The sequence below is a fragment of the Schistocerca gregaria genome, chromosome 3, assembly GCF_023897955.1.
Source record: "Schistocerca gregaria isolate iqSchGreg1 chromosome 3, iqSchGreg1.2, whole genome shotgun sequence".
NCBI classification, from domain to species: Eukaryota; Metazoa; Arthropoda; class Insecta; order Orthoptera; family Acrididae; genus Schistocerca; species Schistocerca gregaria.
This window is the reverse complement of record NC_064922.1, coordinates 756,396,214-756,418,408: the sequence shown is the minus strand read 5'-3', so window position 1 is coordinate 756,418,408 and position 22,195 is coordinate 756,396,214. Positions and strand designations below refer to the sequence as shown.

General features: G+C 40.2%; 1 protein-coding gene across 6 annotated transcripts in view; it reads left to right on the top strand.

The window, feature by feature from the left end:
• Positions 1–22,195, top strand: part of LOC126353935 (uncharacterized) — a 340,432-nt gene that overhangs the window by 181,749 nt on the left and 136,488 nt on the right. For all 6 annotated transcript variants that reach the window (XM_050003197.1, XM_050003198.1, XM_050003202.1 and 3 more), the window contains 2 exons: positions 5,987–6,057; positions 21,265–21,392. In XM_050003197.1, coding sequence (XP_049859154.1) covers positions 5,987–6,057; positions 21,265–21,392 — 199 coding nt within the window. The remainder of the gene's footprint in view (positions 1–5,986; positions 6,058–21,264; positions 21,393–22,195) is intronic.

Genomic DNA, 22,195 nt, shown 5'->3' with positions numbered 1-22,195 from the left:
TAATAAATCAGGCTAGGAGAGAATTTTTGCTAGATCGAGCAAAGAAGTAGTTGTTAGCATTCCACTTAGAGAGTGAATTGACATCACATAGTTCCAGTAAGGTAGATGTACAGGAATTGTGAGCAGAGTTTAAGCAGATTGTAAATCGTAGTCTGCGAGAGTTAACAGCCTAGTAAGTGGGTAAAGGATGGAAAGGAACCACCATAGTTTAGTAACGAAATTGGAAGATGCTGAGGAAACAGAGGCTGTTGCACTTTTGTTTCAAAAGATAATGCCCAAATGTTGTCAAGCGAAGCTTAGTACAGATTCATGCGTTTGTGAAAAGATCTATGCATGAAATACACAACTACCATAGTCACATCTTAGCAAAAGATCTGGCAGAGGACCTGAGAAAATTGTGGTCCTATGTAAGGCTTTCATTCAGTGCGGTATGGCAGTTGAAGATAGCAAAACAAAAGCTGAAGTTTTAAATTTCACTTTCAAGAAATTGTTCACACAGGGGAGTCATGCAAACATACAGTCATTTGAGCATCAGACTGACTCCCATAAGATGACACAGTAATTAGCATCCCTGGTGTAGAGAAACAGTTGGAAGGTTTGAAAGTAAATCAATCACGAGGTCTGTATGGAATCCCATTTGGTTTTTATAGTGTGCGTACTGTAAGACCTTCGGTACACACACCATCAGATTATTTTACTTGTCGCCCTAGCAAAGTAGGCGAGTGTCAGCAATATGTCTCGTGGTCTTATCGTGGCGTGTTTATCTTCTGCCATTAGGTCAGACGATAGAAATGCCACTTGCACGCTTAGAGTAGCAGATTGACGGTGACCAACTTTAAAACAGAACTTGATTAATTTTCACATGCATTTATTAAAATACACTCCTGGAAATGGAAAAAAAGAACACATTGACACCGGTGTGTCAGACCCACCATACTTGCTCCGGACACTGCGAGAGGTGCTGTACAAGCAATGATCACACGCACGGCACAGCGGACACACCAGGAACCGCGGTGTTGGCCGTCGAATGGCGCTAGCTGCGCAGCATTTGTGCACCGCCGCCGTCAGTGTCATCCAGTTTGCCATGGCATACGGAGCTCCATTGCAGTCTTTAACACTGGTAGCATGCCGCGACAGCGTGGACGTGAACCGTATGTGCAGTTGACGGACTTTGAGCGAGGGCGTATAGTGGGTATGCGGGAGGCCGGGTGGACGTACCGCCGAATTGCTCAACACGTGGGGCGTGAGATTTCACAGTACATCGATGTTGTCGCCAGTGGTCGGCGGAAGGTGCACGTGCCCGTCGATCTGGGACCGGACCGCAGTGACGCACGGATGCACGCCAAGACCGTAGGATCCTACGCAGTGCCATAGGGGACTGCACCGCCACTTCCCAGCAAATTAGGGACACTGTTGCTCCTGGGGTATCGGCGAGGACCATTCGCAACCGTCTTCATGAAGCTGGGCTACGGTCCCGCACACCGTTAGGCAGTCTTCCGCTCACGCCCCAACATCGTGCAGCCCGCCTCCAGTGGTGTCGCGACAGGCGTGAATGGAGGGAGGAATGGAGACGTGTCGTCTTCAGCGATGAGAGTCGCTTCTGCCTTGGTGCCAATGATGGTCGTATGCGTGTTTGGCACCGTGCAGGTGAGCGCCACAATCAGGACTGCAAAAGACCGAGGCACACAGGGCCAACACCCGGCATCATGGTGTGGGGAGCGATCTCCTACACTGGCCGTACACCTATGGTGATCGTCGAGGGGACACTGAATAGTGCACGGTACATCCCAACCGTCATTGAATCCATCGTTCTACCATTCCTAGACCGGCAAGGGAACTTGCTGTTCCAACAGGACAATGCACGTCCGCATGTATCCCGTGCCACCCAACGTGCTCTAGAAGGTGTAAGTCAACTACCCTGGCCAGCAAGATCTCCGGATCTGTCCTCCATTGAGCATGTTTGGGACTGGATGAAGCGTCGTCTCACGCAGTCTGCACGTCCAGCACAAACGCTGGTCCAACTGAGGCACCAGGTGGAAATGGCATGGCAAGCCGTTCCACAGGACTACATCCAGCATCTCTATGATCGTCTCCATGGGAGAATAGCAGCCTGCATTGCTGCGAAAGGTGGATATACACTGTACTAGTGCCGACATTGTGCATGCTCTGTTGCCTGTGTCTGTGTGCCTGTGGTTCTGTCAGTGTGAGCATGTGATGTATCTGACCCCAGGAATGTGTCAATAAAGTTTCCCCTTCCTGGGACAATGAATTCACGGTGTTCTTATTTCAATTTCCAGGAGTGTATAATAGTAATTCATATGGACTATAGGGTGCCACATGTATTTACACATGCATTGTTAAGTCACAGCTCAGAGACTCAGAAGTGCATTTGCAGCATGTCTGTCCCCTTCAATGGTCACATAGGGACTGGACCAATGAAGAGTGGTATCAGGTGCTCTTCTCAGATTTGAATAGATTCGGTTGAATAGTGATTACAGACATACCCTCACATGGTGAGAGGTGCAAACTCATAATGTGTCCAGGAACATGAAAATGAACATTATAATGGTGGTGGTTCAGTTGGTATAATAATATGATTTTCATATCACAATAACACTCAGGTTTTTTCAAGCCACCACTGGGTAGAACTTGTTATTCGACTTCATTCCCACACTGACGCATTTTGCTGCCATTACTTAACTATATGTAGAATTGTTGGAACACGTGAGGCAATACTGACCCTACGACTTATCTTGGAAGCTAGATTAAGGAAGGGCAAACCTACGTTTCTAGCATTTGTAGACTTAGAAAAAGCTGGAATACTCTCTTTCAAATTCTGAAGGTGGCAGGGGTAAAATACAGGCAGCGAAAGGCTATTAACAATTGGTACAGAAACCAGATGGCAGTTATAAGAGTCGAGGGACATGAAAGGGAAGCAGTGCTTGGGAAGGGAGTGGGACAGGGTTGTAGCCTCTCCCCGATGTTATTCAATCTGTATATTGAGCAAGCAGTGAAGGAAACAAAAGAAAAGTTCGGAGTAGGTATTAAAATCCACGGAGAAGAAATAAAAACTTCGAGGGGCGCCGATGACATTGTAATTCTTAGTGACAGCAAAGGACGTGGAAGAGCAGTTGAACGGAATGGATAGTGTCTTGAAAGGAGGATATAAGATGAACATCAACAAAAGCAAAACGAGGATAATGGAATGTAGTCGAATTAAGTTGGGTGATGTTGAGGGTATTAGATTAGGAAATGAGACACTTAAAGTAGTAAAGGAGTTTTGCTATTAGGGGAGCAAAGTAACTGATGATGGTCGAAGTAGAGAGGATATAAAATGTAGACTGGCAATGGCGAGGAAGGCGTTTCTGAAGAAGAGAAATTTGTTAACATCGAGTATAGATTTAAGTGCCAGGAAGACATTTCTGAAAGTATTTGTATGGAGTGTAGCCATGTATGGAAGTGAAACATGGACGATAAATAGTTTGGACAAGAAGAGAATAGAAGCTTTCAAACTGTGGTGCTAGAGAAGAATGCTGAAGATTAGATGGGTAGATCACATAACTAATGAGGAAGCATTGAATAGGATTGGGGAGAAGAGAAGTTTGTGGCACAACTTGACCAGAAGAAGGGATCGATTGGTAGGACATGTTCTGAGGCATCAAGAGATCACCAATTTAGTTTTGGAGGGCAGCGTGGAGGGTAAAAATCATAGAGGGAGACCAAGAGATGACTACACTAAGCAGATTCAGAAGGATGTAGGTTGCAGTGGGTACTGGGAGATGAAGAGTCTTGCACAGGATAGAGTAGTATGGAGAGCTGCATCAAACCAGTCTCAGGACTGAAGACCACAACAACAACAACATAGAATTAAGCAGCATAATTTTCATGTCAGGTGGCTGCAATGACTTTGCCTCACCTGACGACATTCTTACTAATCGTTGCCGCTAATACTTATTTGGTGGCTATCTTGAGGCAAGAGTGATACTATCGATTGAGACATTTTCATCCTTTGTGAGTTATTATGCAAGTAGGTGAACTGTTTATCAACTGCTGTGAATATATAACATTAGCAACAGTGCATACAACTTTAAAATACAAAAATGTGTGTATTTACATATCATCTTTGTTTTTGGTACAAAGACGCAAATAAGTCCAGTCGTTATAGCTTAGAAAGTTGTTCGAAGGATGGTAATGACTCTCTTTCTGTATGAACTTCTGTTGAAAGAACAAACACCTTATTTGTGGAACTACAGCGACTGCACCTCTTTATAAATGCTTAAATCACATTGACAGGATGGGGTTGTAAAAACATAAATAGTTTTGAAAGATAATATTATTCACTATACTACATTGTGTGCAGCAAATCATCATCTTTTTTCCCCCCTTTTCTTCTTTCTTTTTTCTTTCTTTCTTATATAATCACTTTTTCCCCACTACATCAACAGCTGTGCAGTAGTTTCCAAATTGTTCCTTACACATCCGGATTTCGGCATCTACAGTTTTCAGACAGATGGGTCCAATAAAAAACTAAAATGCTGTCTGTAAATTCAGTTTGTGGATTTAATGAGTATGGGGGTGATAGCAGTCAGTTTTGCACTGCTTGGACCCATGAATTTATACACTGTTAAGTCATCTAAAATTATGTTAAGTACATATAGATAACACACTGTCTCACTGAATACAGCTTTGTCATATGGTTGCCACTAGTTCAGTTTGTCAAACACAGTCCATAATGCACCGCCTACGCCACTAAGATAATAAACCTTGAATGATGTCAGTAAATGGAAGAGTCTCTAGATGTTACCTTGAGTGCTGCAGCCCTGTTCATTCCTATGATGGATAGCTTCATACCAGAGAAGTCAATATCTGGGGGAGGGTGAGATGGGTAATACTCCGTCATCATATGAGCATAAGTGTATGGCATTGTACAACTTAGATTTAGCACTGTGTATAACATTCCCAGTCTCCTTTATTACATGGTAGTGACAGTCAGCTTGTGTTTGCACATTTGGGTCTACTGACAGTGAAATTATGTGTAAAGGCAAAGAGTAGTATGCTGGCACCATTTAATCTGTGGCTCAGTGGATTGTAGAAACTTGAACAGCTGCGTCTTCTGATATCGTATTTCAGATAGGCCTATTGTGGGATGCTGCTATGGTAATGTAGACTCAAAGCCAGAAGTTAAATCATGTAGATGTAGCTGCTGCTGCTGCTATAACATATCTGAAAAAAGGGTTTTTAAAAAAAAAAAAAGTATCATGAAATTTCTCTCTCTCTCTCTCTCTTTCTCTTTCACACACAGGCACAATGGGAGGGGGTAGAGCAGAGACGGATTAATTCTCATCCTTTTTATTTTATCTTTGGGGGGGGGGGGGGGGGGGGGGAGTGTCAGTGGCTGATCTCTGATGACACTTTATGATGTTAACCTTCATTAAACAGAACACAAATGACAAGACTCTGGCAGTTGATGTAGAAAGGGGAGAAGCTAGCGGAAGGTTAATGTAGCTGTTCTCATTTCCTCAGCAATGGGAAGAAATTCACATCAATTTTTAAATCAAACAATTGACTTTGATACATATCACAGGAGATCTGACAACAATGTAGGCTGTGCTCATATACCCAGTCAGTGGGAAGCAAGGTTTTTTAATTCCCTGCCAAATGAGTAATCACATCATATGAATGTGCTCACTCATGGTTTCCATGTAAACTTTGTGAATGCTTGCTGGTTCATTGAGTCTTGTTTACCCATTGAAACAGCAAGCTGGGATAAGATACAAAGTCCATCTGACATTTACTTTAAGAATTTCTCATTCTGTGATGCATTAGTCACTTTCTGTGAACCAACTCCTATGCTGTTATTTAGTCTCTAATGTCTTTGGGAAGATATTAGAGTTTCATTCCGAAATGGCAAATGTACAATATTGCATGAGTTTTGTAAATTTACATATTTTTGTCATGTCTTTTACACGGACCCATTCTATTTCAGGGTGATGAAGTATTACTGGAGAAGTGGCTGCCTGTCTTGAAGGGGAGACAACTCTGCTTCAAAGGAGTCAGGTATAGATAAAGAGTGCTACATCTGAGGAAGACAATTTTTAATTTACATGTTATTTATTTATTTTGATTTAACTTATGTCCATAGATCCAGGTGTGTAAGATAACATGAGCAGGCTGCATTTGTACAAATGCTTGTTTTTCTTCTCACTTGGAGGCATTTTTTTGACTAGTTTCACTGCTCAGAAAGATCTCACATAATTATGATGTTGTGCAGCCAAAATGTAATTGATGTGATCATGATCTTAATGTCTCTGCAAAAAGGAGTCTGATAGTATGCATGAAGCATACTGATGCTACTATTTGTGTAATGTGGTTAATGAAATGAAAATGTTTAAATGGTTGCCTACAGCCTAACAACATAAAAAAGAAAACATTCTACAAATATTACTAACATTTCTGGAAATTATGATTTTTCAAAAATTATTCTGTTGATATGGAATTCCACAATACCCATTTACCTTTTAAGAATTGAAATGTTAATAATAATAAAAGAAAGCCTGGTTCCACAAGAATATTGGACGTGTCTAACAGAACAGACCACTCATATCTGTGATTCTATGGATGTAGTGAAAGTCAAAAAGTTTCAATGTGGATGTATAACGAATATTTGAAGAACTTGTATGTGAATCAGAAATCTGTGAGTAGGAGGTTAATGGGTGGCGGTTGTTGCTATGTGGTGAGCGGGAAGTCGTGAATTTGGGTCTGAGGGAAAGCATGTCAGATGACCAAAGTGGTTAAGACAACTGTTCTAGAGAAGCAGAGCATCAGGGTTCGAGTCCGAGTGCTGCACAAATGTTCAACTCTCGCCATTGCATAGCTGCAATACCCTGTGTGGCTGGAAGTCATTATTTCATTCCTGTCTCTTTCCCATCCTGTTTGCTTTCACTCCAATTATTCGAGAATATGTATATTGGCAATAGGAACAAGTAGGCACTATGTATATGCAAGCACTAAAGTAGACATTGGACATTTTGCATCTGGGACTTTTCAGATCTTCCTCCTTTGTTGTTGTTGTTGTTGTTGTTACAGTCTTCAGTCCAAAGACTGGCTTGATGAAATTAGATTAGATTAGTTTTTCGTTCCATAGATCCGTGTTGAGGAGATCGTCGTGGATGTGGAACATGTGATGCAGCTTTCCATGCTGCTCTACCCTGTGCAAGCCCTTTCATTTCCCAGTACTGCAACCTACATCCTTCTGAATCTGCTTAGTGTATAGAGTATTCATCTCTTGATCTCCCTCTATGATTTTAACCCCCCTTCACACACACTCATATACACACACATTGCCCTCCATTACTAATTGGTGATTCCTTGATGCCTCAGAATGTGTCCTTCCAACTGATCCCTTCTTTTAATTAGGCTCTACCAAAAATTTTTCTTCTCCCCGATTATGTTCAGTATCTCCTCATTAGTTACGTGATCTACTCATCTAATCTTTAGCATTCTTTTATGGCACTACTTTTCAAAAGCTTCTAGTCTCTTCTTGCCTAAACTGTTTATTGCCGATGTTTCACTTCCTTGCAAGGCTACACTCCATACATATACTTTCAGAAAGGACTTCCTGACACTTAAATCTATGCTTGATGTCAAAATATTTCTCTTCTTTAGAAATGCTTTTCTTGCCATTGTCAGTCTACATTTTATATCCTCCCTACTTCGAGCATCATCAGTTATTTTGCTTCCCAAATAGCGAAACTCATATGCTACTTTAAGTGTATCATTTCCTAATCTAATTCTCTCAGCACCACCTGATTTAATTTGACTGCATTCCATTATCCTTGTTTTGCTTTTGTTGATGTTTATCTTACATCCTCCTTCCAAGATACTGACCATTCTGTTCAACTGCTCTTCCAAGTCCTTTGCTGCCTCTGACAGAATTACAATGTCATTGGCAAACTTCAAATTTTTCATTTCTTCTCCCTGGTCTTTAATTTAAGCTAGCTTCCTACTTCTGCGGAGTAGATATGGAGGGAGGAGGAGTTGCTACATTTATTAAAAACTGCCATAAATTCAAGAACATTGACATTAATAAATTCTGTTTAGAGCAGCATCTAGAAGCATGTGCAACAGAAGTAGAGTTCCATAACAGATACTATATAATAGTAACTATTTACCAAGCACCTGCAGGCAATTATAATCTATTTATAAATCATCTAGAAGCTCTTTTGTGTTATTTAACAGTAAGAAACAAAGAAATTTTGATTGCTGGTGACTTTAATACAGATTTTCTAATTCAATCTTCCATAAACATTTATGGCAGTTAGTAATGCTGTCTTTCAATCTAACTCACACTGTAAACTTTCCAGCTAGGATCACTAAATCCTCAAGGACAGCCATTGATAACATTTTTATAGACAAATCAAAGAAACAAAATCATATCATAAAACCTGTAATAAATGGACTATCAGATCATGACATGCAGCTCCTTCTTTTAGATGTAAATTCTAAGCAGATTATCTAGACTGCTAAATCTGAGTACAGGAGAGTATTCAATCAACCAAAAATTGAGTGGTTTAGAAAACTGCTCAAAGGTATGAACTGGAAAGATGTTTATAATGCTCATGACATGAATGAAAAACATAACACATTCATGAACAATGTCAGTACCATGTTTGAAAACTGTTTTCCTCTAAAAGTTATTCAAATTAAACAGAAGTCTATAATAAAACCATGGATCTCACAAGGAATAAAGATTTCCTGTAAGACAAAAAGGAAAATGTATCTGTCGACCAAGAATAGCTCAAATGCTGATGATTACTGTAAAATATTAAAAAAAAGTAATTCAGGCATCTAAACAAATACCCTACGAGAAGAAGATAGCAATGTCGAGGAACAAAATAAAAACAATATGGAATATAGTGAAAGAGGAGACTGGTAGAACCAGAAAGGAACAGGAGCAAATAGCACTAAGGGTAGATGACACATTAGTAACCGATGGGCATAGTGACAAATCGATTTAACAAGTACTTTATATCCATTACTGATAGAATGGGATTGTCAGGATCAGTAAATAATGCCCTTGAATATCTGAAACTAGCCTTTACAAATAGCTTTAGGAACATGAATATGTCCCTCACATCACCAAAAGAAATAACTTCCATAATAAAATCTTTAAAAACAAAGCATTCTAGTGGTTACGATGAAATGGTTCAAGTCATACCTCGCTAACAGGAAACAAAGGGTGTCAGTGCAAGGAACTAGTGAATTAAGTCATCAGTCATCATCAGAATGGGAAGAAATTACATGTGGTGTCCCACAAGGATCCATCTTAAGGCCATTGCTTTTTCTTGTGTACATTAATGATCTCTCATCAGTTACACTGCCAGAAGCAGAGTTCGTTTTGTTTGCAGATGACACAAGTATTGAAATAAATAGTATGTCGAGTGTAGTTCTAGAAAGACCTGCTAATGATAATTTCATGGATATTAATAAATGGTTTAAAGCCAACTCACTGACATTAAACTTCGAAAAGACTCACTATACGCAATTCAGAACCTGTAAGAGCTTTCCACCCGGCATATGCATAAAGTACGAAGAAGGGCAGATAGAAGAGGTTGACAGTATTAAATTCCTGGGATTACAACTTGATAATAAATTCAGTTGGGAGGAGCGCACCACAGAACTGCAGAAACGCCTTAACAAATCTGTATTTGCAATTCGAGTGTTAGCAGACATAGGCGATATAAAAGTGAAAAAGCTTGCATACTTTACCTACTTTCATTTCACAATGTCATATGGTATAATATTTTGGGGTAACTCTTTAAGTCAAACAAAAGTTTTCAGAGTCCAAAAGCGTGTAATACGTATTATTTGTGGAGTAAACTCATGGACGTCTTGTAGAAACTTCTTCAAAGAACTGGGTATACTAACTACTGCCTCTCAGTATATTTACTCCTTAATGAAATTTGTCCTAAGTAATATACGTCTTTTTCCGACAAACAGCTCAGTTCATACATACAATACCAGGAACAAAAATGATCTGCACAAGGACTTAAAAGCACTTACTTTAGTTCAAAAAGGGGTCCACTACTCAGGAACACTCATCTTCAATAATTTGCCAGCAAATATAAAAAATTTAGTTACAAATACAGATCAGTTTAAAAGGAGCCTGAAAGACTTACTAGTGGCCAACTCCTTCTAATCCATTGACGAATTTTTTAATAGAAACAAATGATGTGTTGTGTATATTTATATTATTAGTATTGTTATTTCAACTTAAAAAAAATAAAAATAAAAAAAGATGAATTGTTCCACATCCACGAGGATCTCCTCAACACGGATCTATGGAACGAAAACTAATCTAATCTAAACTCCAAATTTTTCTTTTGTTTCCTTTGCTGCTTGCTCAATATACAGGATAGGCTACAACTGTGTCTCATTCCTTTCTCAACCACTGCTTCTCTTTTGTGCCCCTCGACTCTTATAACTGCCATCTGGTTTCTGTACAAGTTGTAAATAGCTTTCACTTCTTGTATTTTACCTGTGCCATCTTTAGACTTTGAAAGAGTATTCCAGTCAACATTGTCAAAAGCTTTCTCTAAGTCTACAGATGCTGTAAATGTAGGTTTGCCTTTTCTTAAGCTATCTTCTGTAAGAAGTCATAGGGTCAGTATTGCTTTGCATGTCCCTATATTTCTTCGGAATTGGAACTGATCTTCTCCGAGGGTGGCTTCTTCCAGTTTTTCCATTCTTCTGTAAAGGATCCGTGTTAGTGACTTATTAAACTGATAGTTTGGTAATTGGCTTTGTTTGGAATTGGGAAAGCTCTTCTTAAAGTCTGAGGGTGTTTTGCCTGTCTCATAGGTCTTGCTCACCTGTTGGAAGAGTTTTACCCAAGGCAATGTGTAGCGCTAATGGAATTTTGTCTACTCCTGGGGCCTTGTTTTAATTTAAGTCTTTCGGTACTTTGTTAAATTTGTCACACAGTATCATATCTCCCTTTTCTTTCTCTACATCCTCTTCCTTTCCATAATATTGCCCTCAAGTACATCTCCTTTGCCTACCCTCTTTATACTCCTTCGATCTTTTTGCTTTCCTTTCTTTGCTTAGGACTGGTTTTGCATCTGAGCTCTTGATATCCACACAGGTGGTTCTCTTTTCTCCAAAGGTGTTTTTATTTTTCCTGTAGCCAGTATCTATCTTACATCTAGTGATATATGCTTCTTCAGACTTACATTTGTGCTCTAGTAATTCCTGTGTAACCTTTTTCCGCTTCCTGTTGATCTAATTTTTTAGATGTTTGTATTCCCTTTCAGCTGATTCATTATTGATTTTTATATTTTGTCCTTTCATTGATTAAATTCAATATCTCTTGTGTTACCCAAAGATTTCTATTAGCCCTTGTCTTTTTACCTACTTGATCCTCTGCTGCCTTCACTATTTCATTTCTCAAAGCTACCCATTCTTCTTCTTTGTACTTGTTAATATAGTGAGTAGTTTCGATATTCTCCCCCGTTTTGGAAGCTAACATGATCATCTTTCTATAAACAAACTTGAAAACTCTTTTGACAATAGTAATTTTTTGGTCGCCAGCATTATGATGTTATTTTTCAAACAAAGAAATAAGTAAGCACTGGTCTGGTGTAAGTAAAACACTGAAGGCCAAGTCTGATAAGGATAGCTAAATAAGTGAAGAGTAGCACAAATAGATGGACGTATGATATTAATTCAGTAGAGGAATCGCTCAAGGTGCTGTTCTAACCAGTAACACGAAGATACAGTTAACTGTGTTACAATGTGGCACTAACAAGAATACAGTGGAGGTAGTTACACATCTCAAAAACATTAACAATTGAAAGCCTTGAGGCCTCTGCAAATAAATACATGGTCCCTGTCAGGTGTCACTGGTGTACTGCTGCGCGCATGGTGGACCGCGTGAACCTCGGATAGCTGCGGGGATGTCTTTGAATGTCGGTGTGCAATTATACTTGCTGCAGTGGTCCGACTTATGTATACTGTTGCGGTAGGTATAGTATGTCCATGTCATCCAAGATGGTGTCTGGGGTGATAGCCAAAGGTGTGAGAAGTACTTGATCGGCACTGACTGGCATGTTTAGTTGAATATTGTCTGTCTCCATCCACACTGGAGTTCCCAGATCTTTCTTGACTGCATCACGTTTATTATAAGCATTAAATAAAAAAAAACAAGTGTTGACATAAGCACAGTTGAGTCCAAAGCTGAATGCAGGATCATCAGTGAAGTACAACACTTAGCGCTTTAAGTACATTTATTACAGACACCAACATATGGAGTATACAGAATTGGGTCCAATGAAGATCGTTGCTATTCATGTAACCATCATATATTCCAGAATTTGAAAACATTACAAACATTATAAACTTTGAGAACCTTCCAGAAATTATATACTAAATAAGAAATATTTGCTGGTGATCGGATTTGAACTGATAATCTGCAGCATGCCAACCAGCGGTGATAATTGCTACTGCACTTCCATGCAGCGCAGCTTGTGTCATCGCTCCCTCTTGTGGTGAAACAGAGACCAGCCATTTCAGAACTTCTCACTGGAGCTGACTACAACATCCTAGATCTAGATCTTGTCAGTGGTCTTCTGTTTAGCAGCACTTGAAAGATCGTGTCATTATGTGTTGTCACATTCTCTTTCCTTCAATGAGCATGAAAGGTAGCCTCCCCGTTATAAACAATGTTAAGTTATTTTTAATGAAATACGTACACGTATAAGTTAAGGAAATGACAATTTTTCTTTTACCTCTTAATGCCTAAGTAGATTACTTGCCAGGAGGCCAAATAAATAAACAAAAGAAAATGATAAGAAGCTTCACAGTCATTGGTGGGCCTTCAGTTTCCGTGAAAGAGAAGCCACAGTGTCAGTCTTTGTCTCAGAAGTGTAGCATGGCTTCATATGGATGACATTGATGAGATCTCTGTACTTTCAACTTCTTGGTGAACGATCATAGTCCTCTACTTTGTATGTGATTTTTGAGAAGAGATGAAGGTTACAATACGAAGCAAATTAGCATTTCACTAACTTTTATGACAGTTCCACTTTTGCGTTATTCAGGTCTCGATCCTTCTCCTGGGCTTCCAGGATCCATACGTGAGCCAGCTGTTTAGCTTCTTCAGCCCTGGTGATGAGGTGTCTCACATAGTCTTCCTGAGTTTCAGCCAGTTAAAACTGTAACAATGTGTCTGTTGTAATTTTGGCTTTGCGACTGTGGAGTAGAAAGAACAGTGTGAAGCCTCTAGTGACTTGCATTGCTTGGTTGTAATGCAGATGTCATGATGGGCAATATGTATCCCAATCTATTTTTTAGACTGTATCTGCCAATGTCTTATTAAAGTGTTGTGCATTGCCATTCTTTTTTTGGTGGTAGTCAGTTGTCATCCTGTGTGTGATACTGCAACATGAAATTACTTTGGTACTAACACTGACTGGAAAACTTTTCATGATCAGAGATCGTGACTAGGGGTGCTCTGCGCTTCAAAATGATATCTTTTACAAGGAACATCGCAATTTCTAGAGCTTTGGCTGTCTGCTTAGCTTTGGTGTTGTGGGTAAGGCAGACAATGCAGAATATTATCCAGAGATTCGTGTTTTGACTTCAGGAACCTCCCAAAGAGATAGGTTCCAATGTGGTGGAATGTCACTGCTGCATGCAGAATTAGTACCTGGTGCCCCAGAGGTAATTGCAACACATGCTTCCATTATTGGTCAGTTTATTTGTAGTGGGCGATTAGTTCATCTGGGACTGGGTCAGTAGTTCATCTGGGACTCAGAGACTACCTTCTTGAATCTGCTTTTCAACTGCACCTATCGCATAACTGCCAGGGTTCATCTCAATATTTTGGTCATACAGTGTTAGCATCTCCTTAAGGGCAAGGAAAGGTCTTCCTTCCACATCATTCTAGGAAAATTTAGTGTCTCTCTAGCAGTTCTGGCAAGGGACATGACTTGCTATACAGGTCCTTTATGAATCACTGGTATCAGGTTGGGCTCTATCTCCATTCACTAGGTGCCCCAAGATTTTTATTTTTTGGGTGGTGAAGAAGCACTATTTCACCTTAGGTGGAGCCCTGCAGGTTGAACAAACATAAAAACAGTAACAGTCCAAATGGCATGTCTTCAAACTCGGAGAGGTCATCAGGAATTGCAAAGGCAGTCTTTTCCCTGTCAGCCTCGTCAGTCTCCGTTTTGCCAGCAGCCTGTCTGCATGATCATAGTTAAAAAAATACTTTGCTACTTTCAAGCAGTCTAAGGTATCAGTATCAGCAATGGGTTTACATAATTTTTTGGGATTTTGTTCATTTGTCAGAAGTCGACACAGTAACACCATGTGCCATCCTCGCTCCTCATGAGGACCACAGGAAAGGATAAAGGGCTGCCTTAAAGTTCATTACTGAAGTCTTGTGGCATTTTCCCCACTTCCTCATGAGTTTGTGTGTCATTCAGCCAGTGATCTCATACATGTGCTAGTTAATTCATGGGTTCTCCCCCATGTTGATATGGTCTGCTTGATCTCTCATTTCTCCCCTCAGGTTTGAAAGCACCCAAAAATTAGCATGGAGTGGCTACACACACAGACTTCGTTCCTTTGTCAGGCCAGATCCTGTTAGCTGTCTGATAATAACATCCTACACTTCATCACCTGGAGTAGTAGCAGAGGAGCACAATCCTCCACCAATGGCTTTCAGCTGCCACCCCTGGTCTAGTTTGGCTGTTCCTGTGCAATCACCTTTAGGGATGAGTTGTATTTGCTTGTGACAATTAGTGATGTATGCAGATTTATTTTTTGAGCCTGAGTAACTTTCTGTAGTTGACAAGAGCTTCACAGTTTGACTGAGCATCTTGATTGATGCATGGAGCTCGTCATTTTGATGACAGTGGGATGTCATCTTCAGCATCAAATAACCAACCAGAGCTTGTTGGAATAGCTTTGTGATTGACTGTGTTGTCAAAACAAAAAAATTCAAAAGGCTGTGTTTGTAACTGATAAGTTATTCTTGCAGTACAGGTTCCATCACCTGGATGTATTTCCCACTTGCAACCTTCAGCACAATTGCTTTTGTATCATGGAACATTTTCCTCTGTTGCTGGTGGTAACAAGTATCCAACATTACAGAACAACAAGTCTTGCAAATGAACAATGCCCAGACAGGTTGGTTGTCAATGGTTATGTTGATATGGTTTCCTTTCACCGTGATGACTGTCATCCATGGAGGATTTTTGTCTGTGGCAGCCTCACCTCCATAGGTGTTGCCTCACTTAGTTTTTGTGACTTTGGCTGCTAGGTGAGTGGCTTGCACCCATGCACAACAAATGGGAATGGCTATGGGCATCTGATGGGTGGGCACAGTGTACAGTAACTGGCTTCATCTCTCTGACTTGAATCGTCTGCAGTTGACTAATGTGATTAGGACTGTTGTAATACTTGACATATCGAGGTATAATAGTTATCACATGCTAGTCTTATTTCTCTGCTTCTCTGCACTAGCATACAATGAGTCCAGGGTGCCTACAGTGAAGACATATCGGCATGTTGTCCTCTGCCACCAGATGTCTCTTCTACATGGCATTGTACTTGACAGAGGAATTGGATGTACTTGAGAATGTTGAAATGCTGGGTTGTCATACGAACGATAGGGCATAATCCAAGTTGGCAGAGTCCATTCTGACACGGTGCGTTTGACTAGTGTCAGAGATTGGTGCTTAAGATCGATACATCTCTTTGTCAACATTCTTTATTTGAAGTATAGGGTTCAGGTTCATAGCACTTTGTGCAACATTTCTGGCTGTCATAAACTGCTGTATATCTCCTTACCTGCTGTGTAAGAGAGGTGAGGTCATGATTGGCTTCCACAACTGCCATGGGGACCACATTCAGATGTCGATCATACTTCTTTCATCCGAGTCTTTTCTTGTGTGTTTTCTTGATGCACTGGCACAATTAGATGAAATCCTTGATTTTTGTGACATCCTTTACCAGAAGAGCTCAATAAGTCATCTATGACTCCTTTCACAAGTGTGATATTTTGTTAGCTTCTGTCATATTCGGTTTCACAGTGTGGCATAAAGCCAAAATATTTTGTACATAAGATTGTGTCATTTCCTCATGAATTGGGCCCTGTTATTCAGTTATTCTTCCACTAAATGTACCTGCTGCTGATTATTATGAAATGTATTTTCAGTTAGGCCTGGAATTTGTCCCAGCCATTGAGCTGCTCTTTGTTGTTCTTGAATTACAGTTGGGATGTGCCACCCACGTGAAAGTATATGAATGACAAACATATGATATCATCCCATCTCTTGTATTTCATGTAAAAGTTGAATCCTTTCAGCCTTTTTGTTGGTTCCTGACCATCGTCTCCAGATTTCACTGGTGGATGTCTGATGTGCAGTTCACTTACTGTTGATTCGTTCATGGAGACAACCCGTTTACATTCCCTAATTGGAGCCATAGTCATGAGGATTGTTTTGAAATAACCAACATCTCCACCAAAATATCACAATTGATTCCAAATCGGAAAGCATGGCCATCAATAAGTACAACATTTAGCACTACAAAAACGTTTATTACAAACACCAACACGCCGTCAGAACAGATCTGAACTCCTATACGGAGAGTGTTGCCATTTATACAAACATCAAATATTCTAGGATATGTGAACATTACAAATACAATGAATTTCAAGAACCTTCTAGAAATGATAAATACTACATAACAAATATTTAGTGATGATTGGATTTGAATTGGTGATCTGCAGAAGGCTAACCAGGGACACAGCTGAAACTCCTCACTGCCTATGGCACAGCTCATGGAAATATCACCTATTAATGTTTTGTACCATCTGTCCAAGACATTTGATGATGTCGTTCATCACACTATTTTTTTGTGGAAAGAATTTGTGATGAATAATATCAGCGTACACTCCACTGCAGAGTGAAAAATCTCATTTTGGACGAATAAATTGTTTGCATATATTTAAAAAAAAGAAGAAGATAGTAGAATGAGAAAAAAATTGCAGTGGGGCAAATCTCGGAATGTCACATATGGTTTAATTTTGTGCCCTCTTCTCTTCCTTATACATGTGAATGACTCAACTTTACATTCATCAAGCAGAGTAGGTTCTTTTGGTGTGTGCCACAGCAGTTACAGTTAACCATGTTGTAGAGACAGATGTAGGTGAAGTTGTTAATAATCTTAAATGACGTCTTAGTTTTAAAAAAGAAAAAAAATTAAAAACATAATATTCTCTTATATGCAACAAAGAGACTTAACAGCAATAATTAATGAAGCACATTAATAAGAGCCAGTGAATAGGGTAAAAGTTTTCAGTTATGCAAGTTGTCGCATGTTTGGAGTGGACAAAACATATTAGCGAGCTTCTCAAACAGCTAAATTCAACAACCTTTACTGCTCATATAATTGCTAGTTTGTGAGAGAAACATGTCTATATCTTGTTTTACATAATGTTATTAATGACATGTAGCATGAGTTGGTGTGGTAACTCTTCGCCAGTGAAAACAATATTGATTGTGAAACAGTATGCAGTGAGAGTAATGTGTGGTTTTTACCTATAGCCATCCTTAGAAACCCCTTCCACAAGTTAGGCATTCTAACTGCACCTGCAAGACAGATATGCAGTGTGTTTCACAATTTCTATTGCAGGTTTCTAAGGGTTGTAGAGGAGAATTAGTAAATAAAGTTTTGTTTAGGATCCCAGGATGGAGCAGTCACGGGACAAACCTCAGAATGTCACATACACTTTAATTTTGTGTTCTCTTCTATTTCTTTACATGTGACTGACCCAACTTCACATACATCAGGCAGAGTTGGATGTAAAATAAAATTGTAAGGTTTGGATCACTTTAAATCTCCCGCTTCACGGTACATACACAAAGTATAGGACGTGCTATCAACAATCGCTCTTGCAATTAGGACATCATGTACCATTTTTGTCCATCTACAACAACAGCTGTGAGGAACTGGTACATTAGGGAGTTTGACTGGTGCTTAATGGTTCTGCCTAACTGTTGACTTTGAAGGAGACGTTATGGGCTCCTGTATAACATACAGGTCAGAGTTCATTGTTTCCTCTGTCTGCATATTGTGATGTGGGGAATTTGAAAGTGATCTGATCTTCAAACTCAAGTTTTGTAACTATTAAGTATCTGTGAAGTACACTCTAAGACAGAAGGAAACAATGCACTATGAAAGAATTTTCCTAATGGAATGGAAATTGGTAGATGTGATATACATGTACAGATGAACCAATGAGTACAATTTCAGAAAAAAATGGTTGAGTTATTCATGAGAAAGAGCTTCACAAACTGAGCAAGTCAGTAACAAGGTGTTCCACCTGTGGCCCTTATGCAAGCAGTTATTCAGTTTGGCACTAACTGAAGAGTTGTTGGATGTCCTCCAGAGGGGTATAGTGCCAAATTCTGTCAAATTGGTGCGTTGGATCATCAAAATCCAAAGCTGGTAGGGGCCCCTGCCTACAGTGCTCCAAAGGTCTCAGTTGCTAGCCAAAGTAGGAAGGTTTGGTAAGCACAGAGACAAACAATAAACTCTTGCTGTGAGATGGGCATTATGTTGCTGAAATGTAAGCCCAGGATGGTGTCCCATCAAGGGCAACAAAATCCCCAGATGACAACCAAACAGGTCCTGCTATGAAATGAAATGGCACTCCAGACAACCACTCTTGGTTGTGTGGGCATATGACAAGCCACAGTCAGGTTGGTATCCCACCACTGCCAAGGGCATCTCCAGGTACGTCTTTGCTGGTCATTGGAGTTCAGTTCGAAGTGGGATTCATCACTGAAGACAATCCTATGCCGCATGTGCCCTACACCTTTGCAGACGGGCTTGTTGTTGTACGGAGATCAATGGTAATCAGCACGAGTCACACTGAGAGCTCAGACCCCATTCTGTGATTCACCTATTAATGGTCGTTGCGGTGACTGAAGCACCAGTTGCTTGTCAGGTTAATAATAATGATGGATCAGGGGCTCTAAGTGCCTCTGTGGTGATGCTCAGTTCTCACATTGTCATCTCTTTAGGTCAGCTGCTTCCACCTTGATGCTATGTTCGGCCATGGTTCACTCATTCCTGCCAACATAGTCGAATATTGGCATCACTTCTATTCATTGGTGAGTGATTTGCTGGCTACTCCAACTGGCTTCTTTGAATACAACAATGCACTGTCATCTATTTATATTGTTCATGTGGCTGTCTGTGAGGCATAGCTACTGTCCAACTGAGTACACTGAATGAAATCTGCAGTGACTGTATGCCTTGGTATCAACAAATCCCCAGTTTACTAACCTCGCTAGCTGTATGGTGAAATTGCACTGTAATGTCATGCATTCACCCATCAACCACCAAAGTTAAGTTTTGCATCATCTGTTAAATGAACTTCGCACGATCAAGGAGACTCCCACTACATGGCATTCTTCCCTCTGCTTTTCCCGGTGGGAATGTCCCATTTTCTGCCATCTTTTTATCGGCTGTACTAGGTTGACACATGGATTTTTACTCCCCAATGACCCTCCCCCTGCCCTTGTTGCGGGGCTCCTCTCATGGTGATCCATATTTTACTGGATTGCCCCCACCTTTTGGCCCTTTGCACTAAATCTGCTGCCACCAGGTGCCAGCGGACGATCCTCAAATGCTTATGTCTGTCCTCGGTTTTCTATGCGAAAGTGGTTTGTCCTCTCAGGTTTAAGTCGTTGAAATTTTGTCTAGACTTGGAGTCTCTCAGTTTTGGCATTGGTTATGGAGGCCATGGCCTTGCCTCCACACCAGATAGATTCTTCCCCTCATTTCCCCTACTTTTTGTGCAGTTTTTTTATTCCCCATTTTCGTGTGTCTTCTTCCTCTGGCGTTGCCCCCGTAGTGTAGTGATCAAGGTATAATGTGCGGTTCAGGACGGATTGATGGTAGTGTTGGTGCCCCAATACATGTAGCATTCCTGGGACACCCTACTCTCCCCATTTCACCCACCAACCTCCTCTTTTTTCCTCTTCCTGCTGCCCTAATGTTCCTTTTGCCTCTTTGTTTGCCCATTTTTCCTTGCCCTTGACTGGGCTGTGCTGTTTGTGTTTTTCCTGCCACCTTAGGTTGTGGGACCGATTACCTTGATGATTAATCCCCTCCCCCAGTCAACCAACCATCTGTTGATACCTGCATTAATCTGTTTGTGACCAGTTTACGAAGTTATTGTGTAGTGCATTGTTTGCTTGTCTTAGAGTGTCTAGGGCGATCCAAAAGCCCATTAACATGTGGAAATTCAAAATTTCACCAAGTAATGTATGTAGAGGTATTTGATACATGTGTTTTAAATGACATGGGGTGTATGAAATCAGAAAAAAGTTCACAAAAGACCAACAGATGGTGCTTCATAGGATATGAAACCAAAAGTTAACATAGATTGATTTTTAGCAAACACGATGATCTTTACATAAGAAATGCTCAACATGTCAGATGTCATGTCATTCATTAGCAACACCTGTAGTCGAGGGACAATGTTGTGAACAGCATTGTACAGCTTATTAATAAGTATGAAGAGAAATTGCCATCAGATGTTATCTTTTAGCATCCATAATGACAGATGATTGTGGTAGACTTCTGACTTCAGGTAACCTGCAACCAATAACCACATGGAATGAGGTCTGGTGACCTGGGAGGCCAAACAAGATGGACGTATCAGCTCAGCACACATTCCTCACGTGCGCAAGAGATCTTCTACACATGCAGCAATATGGGCTGCAGCACCATCCTGCATAAAAGTCATACCTTCCAGCAGGTGTTCATCGGCCAGGCTAAGGGTGGTGCTATCCTGTAACATATCGGCGTACCTTACGCCCACCATGATGACAATTTGAAAAGCAGTACTATGCATTTCCTTAAAGAAAACGGGCCGAATCATGATTGATGTGGTAAATTCACACAACATTGTGACTTCTTCATCATGCCAGTTTCCAGCGCCATTGACTTGGCTGGTTTTTGGACTCATTATTGATGTCAATAAAACTCTGTCATTTCAGATGTGTATCAAGTTTTACCTCTCTACCTCCTTTATTATGTGAATTAGTGCATTTTCAAATGTTAATAGACTTTTGGATCACCTTGTATTTTACACTTAAATTTATTTTGATCTTGTTCTTTTGGTGGATGTAATGTAATATGAGTGCTCACATCTGTTTATTTCTTTTTTATGTTCATTAGGTGTACAGGGAACACATATAACGATCACACAACAGCTGCAGTAAAATCAAGACTTAAAAGTGATACTGTGACACTTGTTGATGGCAGTATCTGCAAGCTTATAGGACAGTTTCATGATGTACAAAATTGTAAGGATGTCTACAATTTCATATCTCATTTTTAAGGAATTATGTAAGAGCCAGTCAAATGAAAAGGAGACAGATGGAAAAAAGTAAGAAAAATGTTTATTAGTTTAAAAGTAATCATGATAACTGTTAATACATTATCTGACTGAGACTAGGCAACTGATACTTTCATGGAAAAATTTAGCAAAAAAATCACCGGCAATGAATGTCTTTCTTCAGGGCTTCAAAAATATGGAAATCATGTGGGGGTAAAATTGGGACTGTGTGAAGGATGAGCAAAGGCTTCCCAGAAACAACCTTGCAACATATGGGACCCCGCCCCCCCCCCCCCCCCTTTTTCACATACACACATTTTGCCAAGGTTGTCTTGAGTATGCTGCAAAAATGTTGCTGGGTAACTCTTACACATCCTCCATACACTCCTGATCTCTCTCCTTGTGATTTCCATATTTTTGGTGCCTCAAAGAAAGACATTCATGCCATTTGATTTCTTTCGGACGAAGAGATCCGCACCTGGGTACAATCAAGGTTCTGTGGGCAACTACAAACATTTTTCCAATAAGACATCGACCACCTTGTCTCACTGTTGAATAAATGAATTTAACAGTTGCAGCAATTGCTTTTGAAATAATAAATAGTTTCCTTACTTTTTTCCATCTGTCTCGTTTTCATTTGACTGCCCTTTGTAGATTTATGGAGAAATGTATCAGGCGTTTGGATCATACTTTTTCTCCTATTTTAACTTATTATAAAAGTTTGTTTATATTTTTGATTTATTATTAATTAGCACCTTGCACTTATGAGGA